This window comes from Tursiops truncatus, chromosome 20 (genome assembly GCF_011762595.2).
Source record: "Tursiops truncatus isolate mTurTru1 chromosome 20, mTurTru1.mat.Y, whole genome shotgun sequence".
Classification (NCBI taxonomy): Eukaryota; Metazoa; Chordata; class Mammalia; order Artiodactyla; family Delphinidae; genus Tursiops; species Tursiops truncatus.
The window spans coordinates 49,925,965-49,939,576 of record NC_047053.1 but is presented as its reverse complement, the minus strand read 5'-3'; the positions used below and the strand labels follow the sequence as shown (position 1 = coordinate 49,939,576).

Genomic DNA, 13,612 nt, shown 5'->3' with positions numbered 1-13,612 from the left:
CCGGGCCGCGGGTGCGGGAACCTGATCCGCCCGGGAGGCGGGGGCGGGGCGGGGCGGCGGCGCGGGGAGCAGGGAGCGCCGGCGCCCGCCCGCCTCCCCCATTCATTCAGCCGAGCCCGGGGGCCGAGGGGCTCCGGCGGCCAGCTCTACACGGCGGGAGCGCGGGCGCGGCCCCCCAGCCAGCGCGCAGGGCCCGTGCCGGCCGGGGCGCTTCATTGCCGCCGCCCTCCGCGCGTCGCGCCGCCCGCGAGCCACCATGTCCGACCCCGCGGTCAACGCGCAGCTGGACGGGATCATTTCGGACTTCGAAGGTGGGTGCCGGCCGGCCACCGCGCCGCGGGCGTGCTCGGGGGCCCCTCGGGGCGGACCTCAGGCGAGACGGGGGCGCGGACGGGGAGGGAGGACCCCGATGGGGTGCCCTCCCGCCGCGCCCCCCGCCCCGCGCCCGCGTCGCCTCCGTGGAGCACCCCGTTAGGGGGACACGGGGACCGCGCGCCCTCGCTGGCCCCTGCGCTCGCCCTGCACGCTGCCGCTGGGTTTCCTTCCTTTTATTGTTGTTTGTGTTTGCCGAGCGACGACAGTCTCCTCGAGGGTTCGCGGGGCTTCCTCAAACGGCCCTGGCGCGCGGTTTCCCTCTCAGCTGTCGCTCAGTCCTATCCCTCCCGCGCTCCCCGTCGGCCTCGGGGCCCTGGCCCCGCGGCGGGTTGGGGGAGTTCGCTACCCGCCCCCGCGTCCCGCCCGCAGGACAGCCCCCTCCCCCACACCAGTTTCGGAGCCGGGGCTGAGCCGAATCCGGGCTGGGCAGGGACCCGAGTGGACACGGCGCAGGCCGCGGCGACTGTAGAGGAGGGCGTCCCATCGGCCCCCATCCGGGCCTGGGGACATCCTCCTCGTCCTCCCGGAGTCCGGCTGTGGAGGGAGGAGGGGCCTGCTTGCTGGTTGGGAGCGCGTTTTGGTCCCCTCCCCCCTCCTGGGTTTACAAAGTGTTGAGAGACTTGGGGGGCTTCTCCCGCCGGGTGCGGTAGGGCATCCCGGTCCTGGGCTCGTGTGTGTGGCTTTCGTGCGTCCTCGTGACTGCCTGTGGCTCTGCGTCCTGCGTCTTGGGGAGTAAATAAAGCGGTCGGAAGGGAAGCTCACACAATAGTCTCCAGCACTTAGGGGCTGGATTTCTGAGGGGCGGGTCTGCCTCTGCTGGGATCTGGAGCCCCCGCCCCTCGGAGGGGCTCCCAGGCAGCCTTGGGCAGAGCCCTCTGGTGGACCTGGCCTTGGGAAGGCTGGGTCGAAAGGAGTTAACAGGCGTCCAGGTGCCAGGCCTTGCGGGGAGGTGCCCTTCCCCCAAGGGCAGAATCAAGACTGGGATCTTCTGGGGGTCCAGAGCCCAGCCATGCACGTGGCCCACCGGAGGTCAGCCCCATCTGCGCGGGGCACTTCTCCGGGACCAGAGCTTGGCTGCGCCCCCAGCAGAGCCCCAGAGGCGGTGATTCTGGGCTGGGCCTGGACTGGCTTAGCAGGGGGTGGAGAGACAGGAGGGGGTGGGGTCAAGTGGCCGGCTTACCCTGTGCGAGGGATGGTCTGCTGGGGACTGGCTCTGTGTTTGGAGCACTTTTCCGACTCTGACACTGGGCACTGAACAAGGGGAGTGTGGGTCTGCAGAGCTGTGATGGCTTGTACCCGAACATCGGGACCTCTTGGGGCGCATGCTCATACCCAGCATGTTCCCCGAGTCTCCTTCCTTCTGTTTCGCCTTCTGCTTGCCCCCAGCAGCCCTCCCGCAGCTTCTCAGGGGCCTTTCATCTCCTGAGTGTCCGAGCGGGAGAACTGGCCCATCTGGAGACTGCTGCCGCCTTCAGGTTCCGCGCTGTGTGTGCTTTTCTCCTGTGGCCTGTGGGAGTTAGGCTGGCCTGCGGTCCCTGACCTGGAAGCGGAGCTTTCTGGGGTTTCAGGGGATGAGATGGGAGCCCTGAAGCAGGATCGGCAGGAGGAGGTTTGGGGGTTGTGTGGTCTGTCACAGTTCGTGCCACGTAGGTAGTTAGTGCCCCTCCCTCCCGGCCCCGCGTGGGACTCCATCCTCGCCCCGAAGTGCCCCATCTGGAGCCGCTGGTGGCCTCTGCGGCTGCTTCCCAGGCGGCTTCTCCAGGCTGTCATTTAGCTGGAGACAATGGCCTCATTGAGACTGTCCTGGTGCAGCAGTTGGCAGCCCTGTGCCTTCAGGGGGAGGTTTCTCACTCTTAGGGAGCGCGGCCTCGGACCCCCCCGGTTCCCTGTGTGTCAGCCTCTCCGTTGTGTGCCCTGGAGAGCCGTTGTGCTCTGAAGACAGGAGAGTTAGAGCCCCCCAGTGTACCTGGGCATGCGCGCGCGCGTGTGTGTGTGTGTGTGTGTGTGTGTGTGTGTGTGTGCGCGCGCGCGCGCGGGCTCCGCACGGCCAGCTTAGGGACCAGAAAGGCGGCCTCCCTAAGAGCCCCAGGAACTTGGAGTGGAGTTGGGTTTTGGGGCTGATAGCCTCAAACAGAGAGACGTGGGAAGGAGCGATCAGGAAAGGAGGCGAGTGTCTGACCCAGAGCAGCAGTGGGTGATACAGGCTGGCAGAGCCAGGGCAGAGGAAGGTCGTGTGGAGGAGACACAGTCTGACTGCAGCAGAAGGAGGAGCGCGTTCAGGCAGCGACAGAAGCGGGGGAGGCCGGAATGAGCTGGTCCGTTAGGACTGGGACATAAAGAGGGGCCAGCTTGCCACAGTCGGACGGTGAGGCCACGGAGGCCCAGGTGTGCCCATCCCCCGGGAGCCCGGACCGTCCTGGGGAGGCAGCCGGAGTGGTTGAGTTCGGAGCCGAAGTGCTGGTCTGTTTCTCTGGGGCCAGTGGGGGGCCTCGGCCCGGGCTGCCCACTCCGCGTCTCAGTTTCCGCGAGGTAGGGTCAAAGTCCCGATAGTTCCTGAGGCTGGCGGACTTGGCCCCATCTCGAAGCACGTGTCGATGGCCGAAGGATGGAGGCCCCAGGGGCCACCACCAAAGCCGGGCGAGTTCTGAGCCACGGCGTTGCTGGGGATGACAGTACGTCTGAGCAGACTGGAATCCTGCAGCGGGGGTCGACGGGCTCTGATGGGGTGTTTCCTGGAGGTTTGGGGCGACGGCAGTATCCAGGCTGGAGCAGCGTGCCCTGCAGGGCAGACAGATAGCTGCCCCGGGTGGATATGCATGTGGGGGGGATGGAGCGGGCACCCACCGTTAAATTCTGCTGATGCCCCACATCCCGGGCACATCCACCCCCTTCCCTGAGGAACGCTCTTCTCTTTTCGTCCCATTATTCCTGCCCATCCCCTTCCCCACCCTGGAGAATTGAGGGCGAGATCTTTAAGCTTCATCCCATCACCGAGGTGGCACGGGGATTCAGCCTGTCTTCTATTTTGGACACGTCTGTGGATTCAGGTCTCCCGGGGGACTGAGAGGGTGGCAGTGTCCTCCATGGATGCAAACCTCCCACACTGGTCTTTGCTCTCGCCCTAAGGAGGATCTCAGGGCTCCGTGGAGACCCTCATATTAGGGGCATGCGATTTTTTTTTAGAGAGTCTCCTTTTCCGCTTCCCCCTGTTTGAAGATGGGCCTCAGGTGGCTTCCGTGCCCGTCACTCCCTGGGTGATGGGGTGGCCCGAGCGGTGACGTAGTCCCCTATCTGGCTGCCAGGCACAGAGCAGTGGAACGGCGTGTTCTCTAGTGAACTCAGGCCAACTCTGCTATCGCAAACGCTATTACAACCCTGGTCTTTGTGTAACAAAAGCCCTTCCAAGTGCTAGCTGTTGGCCTACTTTCCCTAGCAGTGTTTGCTGTAACCAGATTTGCACACGGAGAAAGAATCCTAAAAGTCCTTGATGTTGGTTGAAACACAGTCTGGCCCAGGACCCAGGAGCTCCGGACCCAGAGCCTTGTTCTCCCGCCTAGAGGACATGTCTGCCCTTCTGAACCCTCTAACGTCTTCTCGAGGATCCTGCCAGCCAGATCCTGGAGCCCAAGCAGGCCCTAGGCCCCAGAGCGTGAGAATGGGCAGAGAGCAGGGAGAGGGTCTCCTGGGGAGACGAGACCATGCAGATGCACCTGCTTGTCTGGGAGCCCAGACACCTCCTGGACAAGGGCTCCCTCGATGGCTGGATTCGGGGGCCCGTTTCCTCCCAGGAGGACAAGGCCTAGCTTTGTGACAGGTGCAGATCTGCCCCTAATTAATGCCAGTTGGCCTCTTGAGGGATGAGTCCTGCTTTTCAGCAAGACTCGAGACCTCTTGTGAATTCAGCCTCCCGCAGTTCTCATCTGGTGGCAGGAGATAGGATCCATGGCGGCGTGAGGTTACTTGGTGGACCGGAGGAGCCGGCCTTGCCGGCATTCTGCTGGACTCTTGGGGGACGAGTCCCACTTTTCAGCTACGGGGGGACGGCTCTCTGACGGCTCTGACCACCACCGGCTTCGCTGGCCTGCTGCTCTCGTGTCCCGGGCCCGGGACTAGGCTCACCCACCGTCCTGATTGTGAGGCAGAGGGCGGACACACACGTGCCAGGTGGCAGAAGCGTCCCCGTCATCGGCTGGGCTGAGGGTCAGACGTGGGCCAGGGAGGTGGGTCCAGCAGGGAGGACCTCTCCCACCCGGATATGCACCACCCAAGTCCCTCCCAGCTCTCTGACCAGGACGAAAGATGGAGTCTGGAGCCTCTTCATGCCCCAACCTATGCTTGAAAGCACAGGCCCCTCCCACCACCTCCCACCTCGGTGCAAGGGCACCTGTGCCAGGTGTGGGCATAACAGTGTCTTCCAAACAAACTACGAGTTGACAGAAATTGCAACGGGAGCCAGCCAGCACCATCTGCCTGGAGACCTTACCTAGTAAACTCCTACCCAGCACTCTGCTTGGGTGTCCCTTCCTCCAGGAAGCCTTCCTGAACCTACCCCTCTCCTGGGCTCATGCCTGGACCCCCAGAACGTAGAACAGAGCTAGCACTTAGCTGGCGCCCACAAACAGCTGTTAAATAAACAAACGAATGAGCTGTCTCTCCCACCCTGGCCATCCTCCTCCTGGCCCACCAGAGACAGAGGGATTCCAGCACTTACTTCATTTTGAACTGAAAGGAAAAACCCAAACCCAGCTACTCCACAGAGCACTCCTCCCCTGATCTGTGATGGGGGACAGGAGGCAGGGGACAGCGGAGAAGGCCACCCCTCCGGGCCTGGGATGGAGCCAGGAAAACTGGTATGCTTTCACTGTAGATAATATCAGTCTCCAGGGGCTCAGGGCAGAGGCCTGGCCTACCCCTCACAGGGAAACTGCCCACCCACGTGGAAAGGAGGGCCAGAGAGACAGCCCTGCCCAAGGTCGGCTTTCTGCGCCCAGGGAGGGGCCAGCAGGGTCCAGGCTGAGATCCTGCCTGGGAGAGTCTGCAGAGCCAGAGACGGCTGGCCACTGATGGGCAGAACCAGAAACATCTCCATCTCACAGGAGACGGGGGAGGGGGCACAGTGAGGCAGCCCGAATCCAGGCCCATTCTGCCCCACTCTGCCTAGGACACCATGCCCCCTTCCTGCCCAAAAGTTCCATCAGTTAACGTCCCGCAGAGAGGGGGCCGTCTGTGTTCCAGTGGCTTCCTTCCCCATTCCCAGGGGGACCCTCAGCCACAGCACCTCCCACAAGGAGGTGCCCGGGATCCCCAGGCCACCCCAGGGGACAGTCAAAAACCCAGTGGCCAGCAGAGCCATAAGCCGGCGCTCCTTGTAAGGCAGGGGAAGGCTGCGGGTTGGAGGGGTAGAAAGCCAGACAGAACTATCAAAAATGACTGGTCACTGGCTGCAAAAATCTCAGAGTTCCAATCTCTCCTTGTTTGAGAGAGGGAAAAACCAGACCCAGGAACTCCCAGCTCAGTCTTATAAAGGCTCAGGAGGCAAGGCAAACCCCACTCCCTACCCCGGCCCTTCCCCCGCAAGACCCTCCTGAGGCCCTGGAGGTACCCTTGCCCCCCATCTGTACCCAGGGAACACCCATTGAACCCCCAACCAGATGGTCCCTTGGAGGCTGTAGCCAGAGGACAAGTGGAATGGACAGGAGGTGGGAGCGGGGGTTACCTCTCCTGCCTCCCCTCCCCCATGCCACCTGGCCCTCCCAGGGTTTGAAGGCAGAGGCTCCCGCTCTTGGGGACAGGGACACAGGAAGCTCTAAGCCGTGTGTGGGGAGGGCACACTCATGTGTTCAAGGCCAGGCCCCTTGCAAAATCTCTGGATTTTGCAACTTGGGGCGGACATGGGCTTCCCCAGCTGGCCCAGAGACCCTGGCGGGCAGAGAAGGCTGGAGACTACGGGCGCTCAGCATCCCGGGAGGGGCCGTCAGAGACTCAGGAATATGAGACAGAGCGTCAACAGAGAAGAACACCAAACACAAAGATGACAGAGGCAGGTTGGAGCCTTATTCCCAGGGGCTGCCCCGCCTCCTCTGCAGCCCCTGCTCTGTCCTATGGGGGGGGGGGGGGCTCGCTGTGTATATTCCAAGGCCACCATCCTCTTGACCCTTCGCCTAAATTTCTGGGCATTGGCAGCACTTTAAAAAACGACAACAAACTTGAAGCTTCTAGACCATCTCCTGGTCCAGGCTGAACGGAGCCCTCCGGGCTCTGTCCAGACCAAATTAAACAGCCGGAGCCCAGAAATGCCCCAGGCGCCGGGGGTGTCTAGGGGCCAAGCGCTGGGTCTGTTTGGCCAGAGAGATGACAAGTCCTCAGCCCTCTGGAACCATGTGCCAGAGAGTTCCAGCCTGTTCGGTCTCATAACAACTCAGCCTCCAAATTTGGGAAAAACCGAGAGAACTTTGGAAAGATAGCCACTGTTGGACCATTTTTCCTCAGTGGCTTTGTCAAGAAAAAGCAAAGGAACTGGTCTCCTGGCTGGGTTTCTGACATCCCCTGAGGCCTTCATCTCTGGTAAACCTGCAGCCCGGCACCCCTTACCCCCTACCCCAGCCCACCCTTCTTACACACACCACCAGGTCTATAGCACCATGCACCCCCTGTTCATGCCCATCGGGAGCGCCTGGCCTGGCAGGAAGGTGGGACTCCTGGGTTTGGGGGCCACCATGGGTCCCTTGAGCCTGGCCCCCGGATCCTTGCTGCTGGCCCCGTGGTCCTGTCTGTACCCCAAGGAGACTCTTCTGATAGCAGCCAGCCCACCCCCAGCACAACGAGTGAGGGACATTCAGCTGGGAAATGGGGGCCGGGGGGTGTGCAATAATAGTGATGGCTGAGCTGAACCGTGGTAGGGGGCTTGATCTCGGAATGTGACAACACCCCTGAACTGTGAACATTCAAGGAAAAAGAGAAGGCGAGGCCCCATGCTGCTCAGCCAGTGCCAGGATGAGGGCCGCAGCACCCCTGAGGGGCATGCCAAGGCCACAGTCACCGAGCTGCGAGGTCCCCGGCCCCTGCAGGGCAAGCATGCCACCTGCACGTTAGTACTTCCTTGGCAACGTCCCAGCACGAATGAGCTGCCAGGCCACTGCTTCCACCAGCAGGACAGCCTCGCCCAGACACGTGGCCTGAGCAAGTACCCACCATGTGCTGGGCACAGTGCTGGCCGCGGCTGCCACTGAGCCTGGGGGCTCACACTCTGGTGGGCTCGTTCCTCCAGGCACAGAGGCCCCAGCCCGTGCCCAGGCACCCTGCCCCCAGCCCTCAGCCTCAGCGGGCGCAGGGGTGCAGACCTAACCAGCCCCCGGGGCGAGCTCGAGTCACAAAGCTCTGGCCTCTGAGCGCTGGCTCTCCCCACCGGCCCCAGATGGGATCATCCTCCTAGCTCCTGGTCTGCAACACAACCAGCTCCCAGTTACAACTCCCTTTCAGGAAGGCTGGCAGCCAGCAGAGCCGTGGGCAGGCAGCCACACCCCACTGTCTTCAAAGTCAGAACGTCCAGCGTACGCCTGTGTCGCTGTCTGTAGGACGGGCCATTGGTCCACCCATCTGGGACGCTCTGGGGTGGGGGGATGCAGAGGAGACTGGAATGACCTCCCCAGTGAAGGAACCCTGCAGCCCACCTGACCCAAGCCTCCAAGCTCTGACAGTGAAAGAGCGTGATGGGATGTCCACTGGGCCGGGGCCAGGGCTCCCACGCTGGCCGGCAGCCCACGTATCTGCTGGACTCAGGGGGACCCCCCGGCAGGCTCCGAATCTGCTGTGCTGACCATGCTACACGGTCTCACTCACCGCCCCGTCACCACTCAGGGAGACCCTTGCCGGTGGCCTCTGAACCCCTCCCTTCCGTCACCCAGATTCCTGCATTTAGGCGTCCACGCCCACCCGTTTCTTGCAAATACCTGACCCCCCACCTCAAGCTCTGCTCCCGCGAGCAGGCACCAGGCTCAGGCTGTCGGCTGTCTCCCCAAGACGACCCGTGGGCAGCGGTGTTTATGACCCCATTCAACAGAAGGGGAAATTGAGGCTCAGGGGTCAAGACATCCTCCACCACCCAGCTGTCCAATGGCAGAGCGAGCCTGCCCTCCTAAGCATTACACCGCGCGGGGCTCCCAGCTGCCCTACCCATCACTTCCCCAAAGGCCCTCTCCCTTTGGAGGCAAACTCTGCCCACTTGTCTCTTTCAAACCGTCCTACGTGGACTTCCCTGGCGGTCCAGCAGTTGAGACTCCGCGCTTCCACTGCCGAGGGCCCAGGTTCGAACCCTGGTTGGGAACTAAGATTCCACAAGCCACGTGGCACAACCAAAAAAACCAAAACAACAAAATACCTTCCTCGAGATCCATGTCCTCCAGGAAGCCTTTCCAGACTGACGCCCCACAGCACGGGGGTGGTGGCGACAGCTGTTTGTCCAGAGCCTGGGGTCTGGCAGGGGTTCCCTCTGCTCCCATCCCTGCCTCGTTGCTTTCCAGCTCCGTGACCACGTTTGTGACGTGGGAATCCCAGGGCCCATCTTGCAGGTGTGTGTCTGGGGCTCAGCACGGTACAGGTGCAGTGCTGGTGTGTAGCAGGCGCTGTACGATTTTAGAGCCTGGCTTTTAGGGGGCGGGGTGGGGTTTGGAGGCAGTGCGATGGGACGGTTCAGCATGCTGGCTCAGTTCGGCTTCACCCTTGCCCACGCTGTGATGTTGGGCTGGTCGTTAGGCTCTCTGTGCCTCGGTTTCCCATCTCTAAAATGGGGATGAGAGTGAAATCTCTCCGTCTCCTGGAGATGATGGGAAGTGAATGAGCTAATGTAACAAAAGCCCTTAGGGTGGTGTGGTGAGCACGCAGTAAACATTGACTATTAAAGATTCAAGGCAACAAACACTTTTTAGAGACTCATAGGACATTCCAGGCAGGGCCCAAGGCCCTAGTGGAAAGTGGAACTGTCTTCGTCTGTAGCAAAAAGACCACAGACTGGGCGGCTGACACGGCACACGTGTACTTCTCTCAGTTCTGGAGGCTGGACATCCGAGATTAAGACTCCGGCAGATTCATTTCATAGATGGCATCTTCTCACCGTGTCTGCACAGGTCGGAAGGGGAGAGAGAACTCTCAGGGGTCTCTTTTATAAGAGTGCTAATCCCATGACGAGGGCTCCACCCTCGTGACCTATCACCCCCAAGGCCCCCACCTCCTAACATCATCACCTTGAGGGGTAGCATTCAACTTGTGACTCAGCGGAGAGCACGTTCAGTGTGCAGCAGGGGCCGACCTGGACGAGCCTGGCTCCTGCCCTCAGGCGGGTGAGAGCCTATTGGGAGGAATGTGATGGCCATTCTAGGGAGGAGGGGGAGGCTGGCTGGAGGCTGGCTGGGGCACTGGACGCTAGCGCTGGGCCTCTCTCCTGCCTGTTTCCTGGGGCAGGTGAGTTAGCCTGGAGGCCCTGGGTGGCTTTGACCTTCTCTAAGGTGCACGTACTGCGGGCCTTGGGCAGGTTTGGGGGCCTTGTGACTGACATGCCCCCTCGTCACACGGGCCTTTGCCCCAGCAGAGCCCAGTGTACATCCTTTGGTCTCTGACCGACCCAGGGGCTGAATGTGGCAACCGAGGCTGGACCTTGGGTGCCTTGGGGGAAAGTGGGGCGGGCAGAGCTGCTGGCCTGGGGTGCTTAGGGTTTCCTTCTTGTAGGATTCTCAGGAGGGGGATGGAGAGAAGGCTTGTGAGCCCACGGGAGGGCAGAGGTCCTCACCCACCTGCCCCCCAGACATACCCTGGGGTGCCAGGCCCACCCATCCTTCCTGACAGAACCTCCAGGAGGCGGGGACAGTCTATTTTTTATTTTTTATTATTATTATTTTTTGTGGTACGCAGGCTTCTCACTGTTGTGGCCTCTTCCGTTGCAGAGCACAGGCTCCGGACGCATAGGCTCAGCAGCCATGGCTCCCGGGCCCAGCCGCTCCGCGGCACGTGGGATCTTCCCGGACCGGGGCACGAACACGCGTCCCCTGCATCGGCAGGCGGACTCTCAACCACTGCGCCACCAGGGAAGCCCCGGTCTATTTTTTAACAAGCTCCAGGAATGATTCTCATCATCAGTTGGAGCTGAGAATGATCTGGAACCAGAACTTTAGAACCACAAAGGAATTTGGATAAGGAGTGCAAGAATGTATAGAGATGTGGGCTGCGGGATGCTGCAGGAGAAAAGCCTGGAGCCGTGTCTCCACGAGCCTGCTTTCAAAATATTTATATATACCCTCAGTGAAAAGATTGGAAGGACGTTTGCCAAACTATTGATAGTGGTTATCTGGGTCATGGGTTTATGTACGTTTTTCCCTTTGTTTCTCCGTGTTTTGCAGATTTCCTGCATTGCACATACATTTTCTGTATTGCTTTTAGAGTCAGGAAAAGAGCAATAGATACTAGTTTTTAAAGTTCATTGTCAAAAAGAAAAACAACTCACCCAACCCGATCTCCCAGCCCAGTTTGAGAGACTCAAAGTGACTAGTCCCCTGGCTGATGGTGGCCGAGCCAGGACCCCTGGGTCCCACTGGCTCTTTCCGGCTCTGGGTTGGGGTGCTGGGTGGAGTGAAGCTTTTGCCCAAGCGTGCAGGCTGTGGGACCACCTCTGCAGGCACCGCCGGCAGCTGCATGTTCGGCTGCAGAGGAATATGGCCAGAGCCTTGGTCCTCGACCTCGGCCCAGATGGGAGGTGGGCTGGCCGGGCCCCTCCAGCTCTGCTGAGTGTTTGGAATTGCTGGGCCTGTGTCGCAGGAGCGATGAGAGAAACTTGGAGCTGGTGGCAGACCCCAAAATGGCCCTCATGGGGTCATTCGGTGTCCCAGCTGTAAGAGACCAGGATGCTGAGGCCGGAGGGGTCAGCTGCCTGGCTCGGGTGGGGCGTAGATGGTACTCGTGACAACTCTGTGCACCGTCTAGCAGCCCTCAGCTCTGGGCTGTCTGCAGAGCCCCCCGCGCACCGCCCCCCTGCCCCCAGACCCTCCTCCACCTAGCAGTTCTGCTGAGGACAACTTGGCTGAAATTCTCCATTTTTTGTTAAGAAAAGAATTACTCCCACCTGCAGCCCTGTTTCCTGAAGGCGCTTTCTCTCTGCTGCTCCGGACCTCCCCCACCCAGGAGCTTTCAGGCTGGGGGGTTGGTTGTGTCCCTGGTGACGTAGGGGACCCGGGCAGTTTCCTGGTGTGTGTATGAGGGGCGGCTTAGCCCTCTCTGCCCCATGGCCCCTGCAGCTGGTGGCCGGAAGGGCCTGGCTGTCCGGGGGCTTTGCAGGGTGGGAATTGGGGAGGTGGTGATTGGCAGCTTGGGCCCCGCGTGGCTGGCAGCCAGGTCAGAGGTTATGGGGCTGAGTTGGTGGTACTGGGTGGTAGGGGCGGGGGTGGGCCTCTCGGAGCACTCTGTGGCACAGCGGGTTTGGAGTTTACTGTATGCAGCTCTCATCTTTTCCCTCTCCCTCAGGCCAGAAGCAGAACTGAGAGGTGGTCAGTTTGGGGCTGTGGCTCTGCGGGGTGTGGGTAGTTCACCTGTCCACCCGCAGCTGCGCAGGCTGGTGGCGGAAGGCTCCCACACTGCCTGCCCCAGAGGCCCTTCCTCTCTTGGGAAGAAAGTGTGGGTGGACCAGAGGCCGCCTTACAGGGTCATATTTAAGGCTGGTCACCCTCCGAGAATGGTCGGGGCACAGTGCCCACCCTGCCCAGAAGACAGGTCTGTTCTGACTTTCGGGAGGTTTTTGCCTAAACCTATGGGGGGCAGGTGAACACTCAGAGGCTCAAAGAACAAACGTAAAGAGAAAAGAATAAGTGGGTCGCTGCCTGGAAGCCGCGGCTGGGTGGCCCCTGGAAGGTGCAACAGAAAAACAGAACAGCTGCGTGGCCAGTTCAGAGGCAGGGGGCAGAGATGGGTGAGGGGCTGGGAGTCCGAAGGAGCATGTGAGTGTCCTGTGGCCGCAGCAAAGACCACAGGCTGGGGGCTTAAAGCACAGTTCTGAGTCCAGAAAGTCCAAATTCAAGGTGTGAGTGGGGCTGGTTCCTCCTGCCCAGCCTCTCCCCCCAGCTCCTGGAGGGGCTGGCGAACCGTGGTGCCCTTGACTAGTAGACACATCCCCCCAGTCTCTGCTCCCTGTGCCTCCATGTCTCTCTCTCTGCCTTTCTTTAAAAAATAAATTTATTTATTGACTTATTTTTGGCTGCGTTGGGTCTTCGTTGCTGCGCGTGGGTTTTCTCTAGTTGCAGCGAGCGCGGGCTACTCTTGTGTGCGGGCTTCCCATTGCGGTGGCTTCTCTTGTTGCGGAGCACGGGCTCTAGGCATGCAGGCTTCAGTAGTTGTGGTGTGTGGGCTCAGTAGTTGTGGCGCACGGGCTTAGTTGCTCCGCGTCATGTGAGATCTTCCCGGACCAGGGCTCAAACCCGTGTCCCTTGCATTGGCAGGCGGATTCTTAACCACTGCGCCACCAGGGAAGCCCTGTCTCTGCTCTTATGAGGACACTCACTCTCAGATTTTGGATCCATCCTAAATCCAGGGTAATCTAATCTCAAGTCTCTTAATTATATCTTTAAAGACCCTATTTCCAAATAAGGTCACGTGCACGGCTTCTGGGGGTTAGGACACGGAACAGTCTTGGGGGGGCCCCATTTGCCCTCTGCATCAGCCCTCCTTGGGGGGCAGGAGAGTGTCTGGGTGTGAGTCGGGAGACCAGGCTTGGACGGGCTTAACGGCGTGACTTTGACCGATGGTCTCCGCGGGCCTTGGCCTCCCCGTCTGTATCCCCCGAGCGTGAGGGTGCCCCGTCTCCGATCCTCTGCCTGGTGGTGCAGCCGGGCCTAGAGGCCTTGCCTGGCTTGCTTTCGGTTTCCAGGGTTCTCCCCGAGTTCCAGGTGGCTGTGTGGAGTCGGCCAGGATCTGGCCGTTCCTGGTGAGAGCCCGGTAAGGCCTCGAGAGGAGCCCCGGAGGTGGCCTCACTCAGGCCCCACCAGGGCTCTTTGGAACAGCTGGGCAGCCCCTGGGAGCCCCTTCCAGAATGTCCTCAAGGTCCAGCCGTGGCCTGTGTCACACAACAAGCCCACTTCCTCCTGTCAGGTTTCTGGACTCTTCCTTCTCTGCAAGGCCCCTCTACCCCTGTGTCCTTGAGGGTAGAGACCAAGCCCTCCTGGACCCTCGAGTCGGCCTTCGTGCCTGCAGGGCTTTGCGGTCA

The 13,612-nt window shown here is 61.0% G+C and overlaps 1 protein-coding gene across 2 annotated transcripts in view; it reads left to right on the top strand.

Annotated features, from left to right (window-relative positions):
• Positions 1-13,612, top strand: part of SEPTIN9 (septin 9) — a 158,269-nt gene that overhangs the window by 54,145 nt on the left and 90,512 nt on the right. The window contains exon 1 of one of the 2 annotated variants that reach the window (XM_033847339.2): positions 111-311. The exons of the other annotated variant lie outside the window; for it this stretch is intronic. Within the exon in view, the coding sequence (XP_033703230.1) occupies positions 257-311 (55 nt within the window). The 5' untranslated portion in view covers positions 111-256. Of the gene's footprint in view, positions 1-110; positions 312-13,612 lie in introns of those variants that run through there. 2 annotated transcript variants of the gene reach the window in all.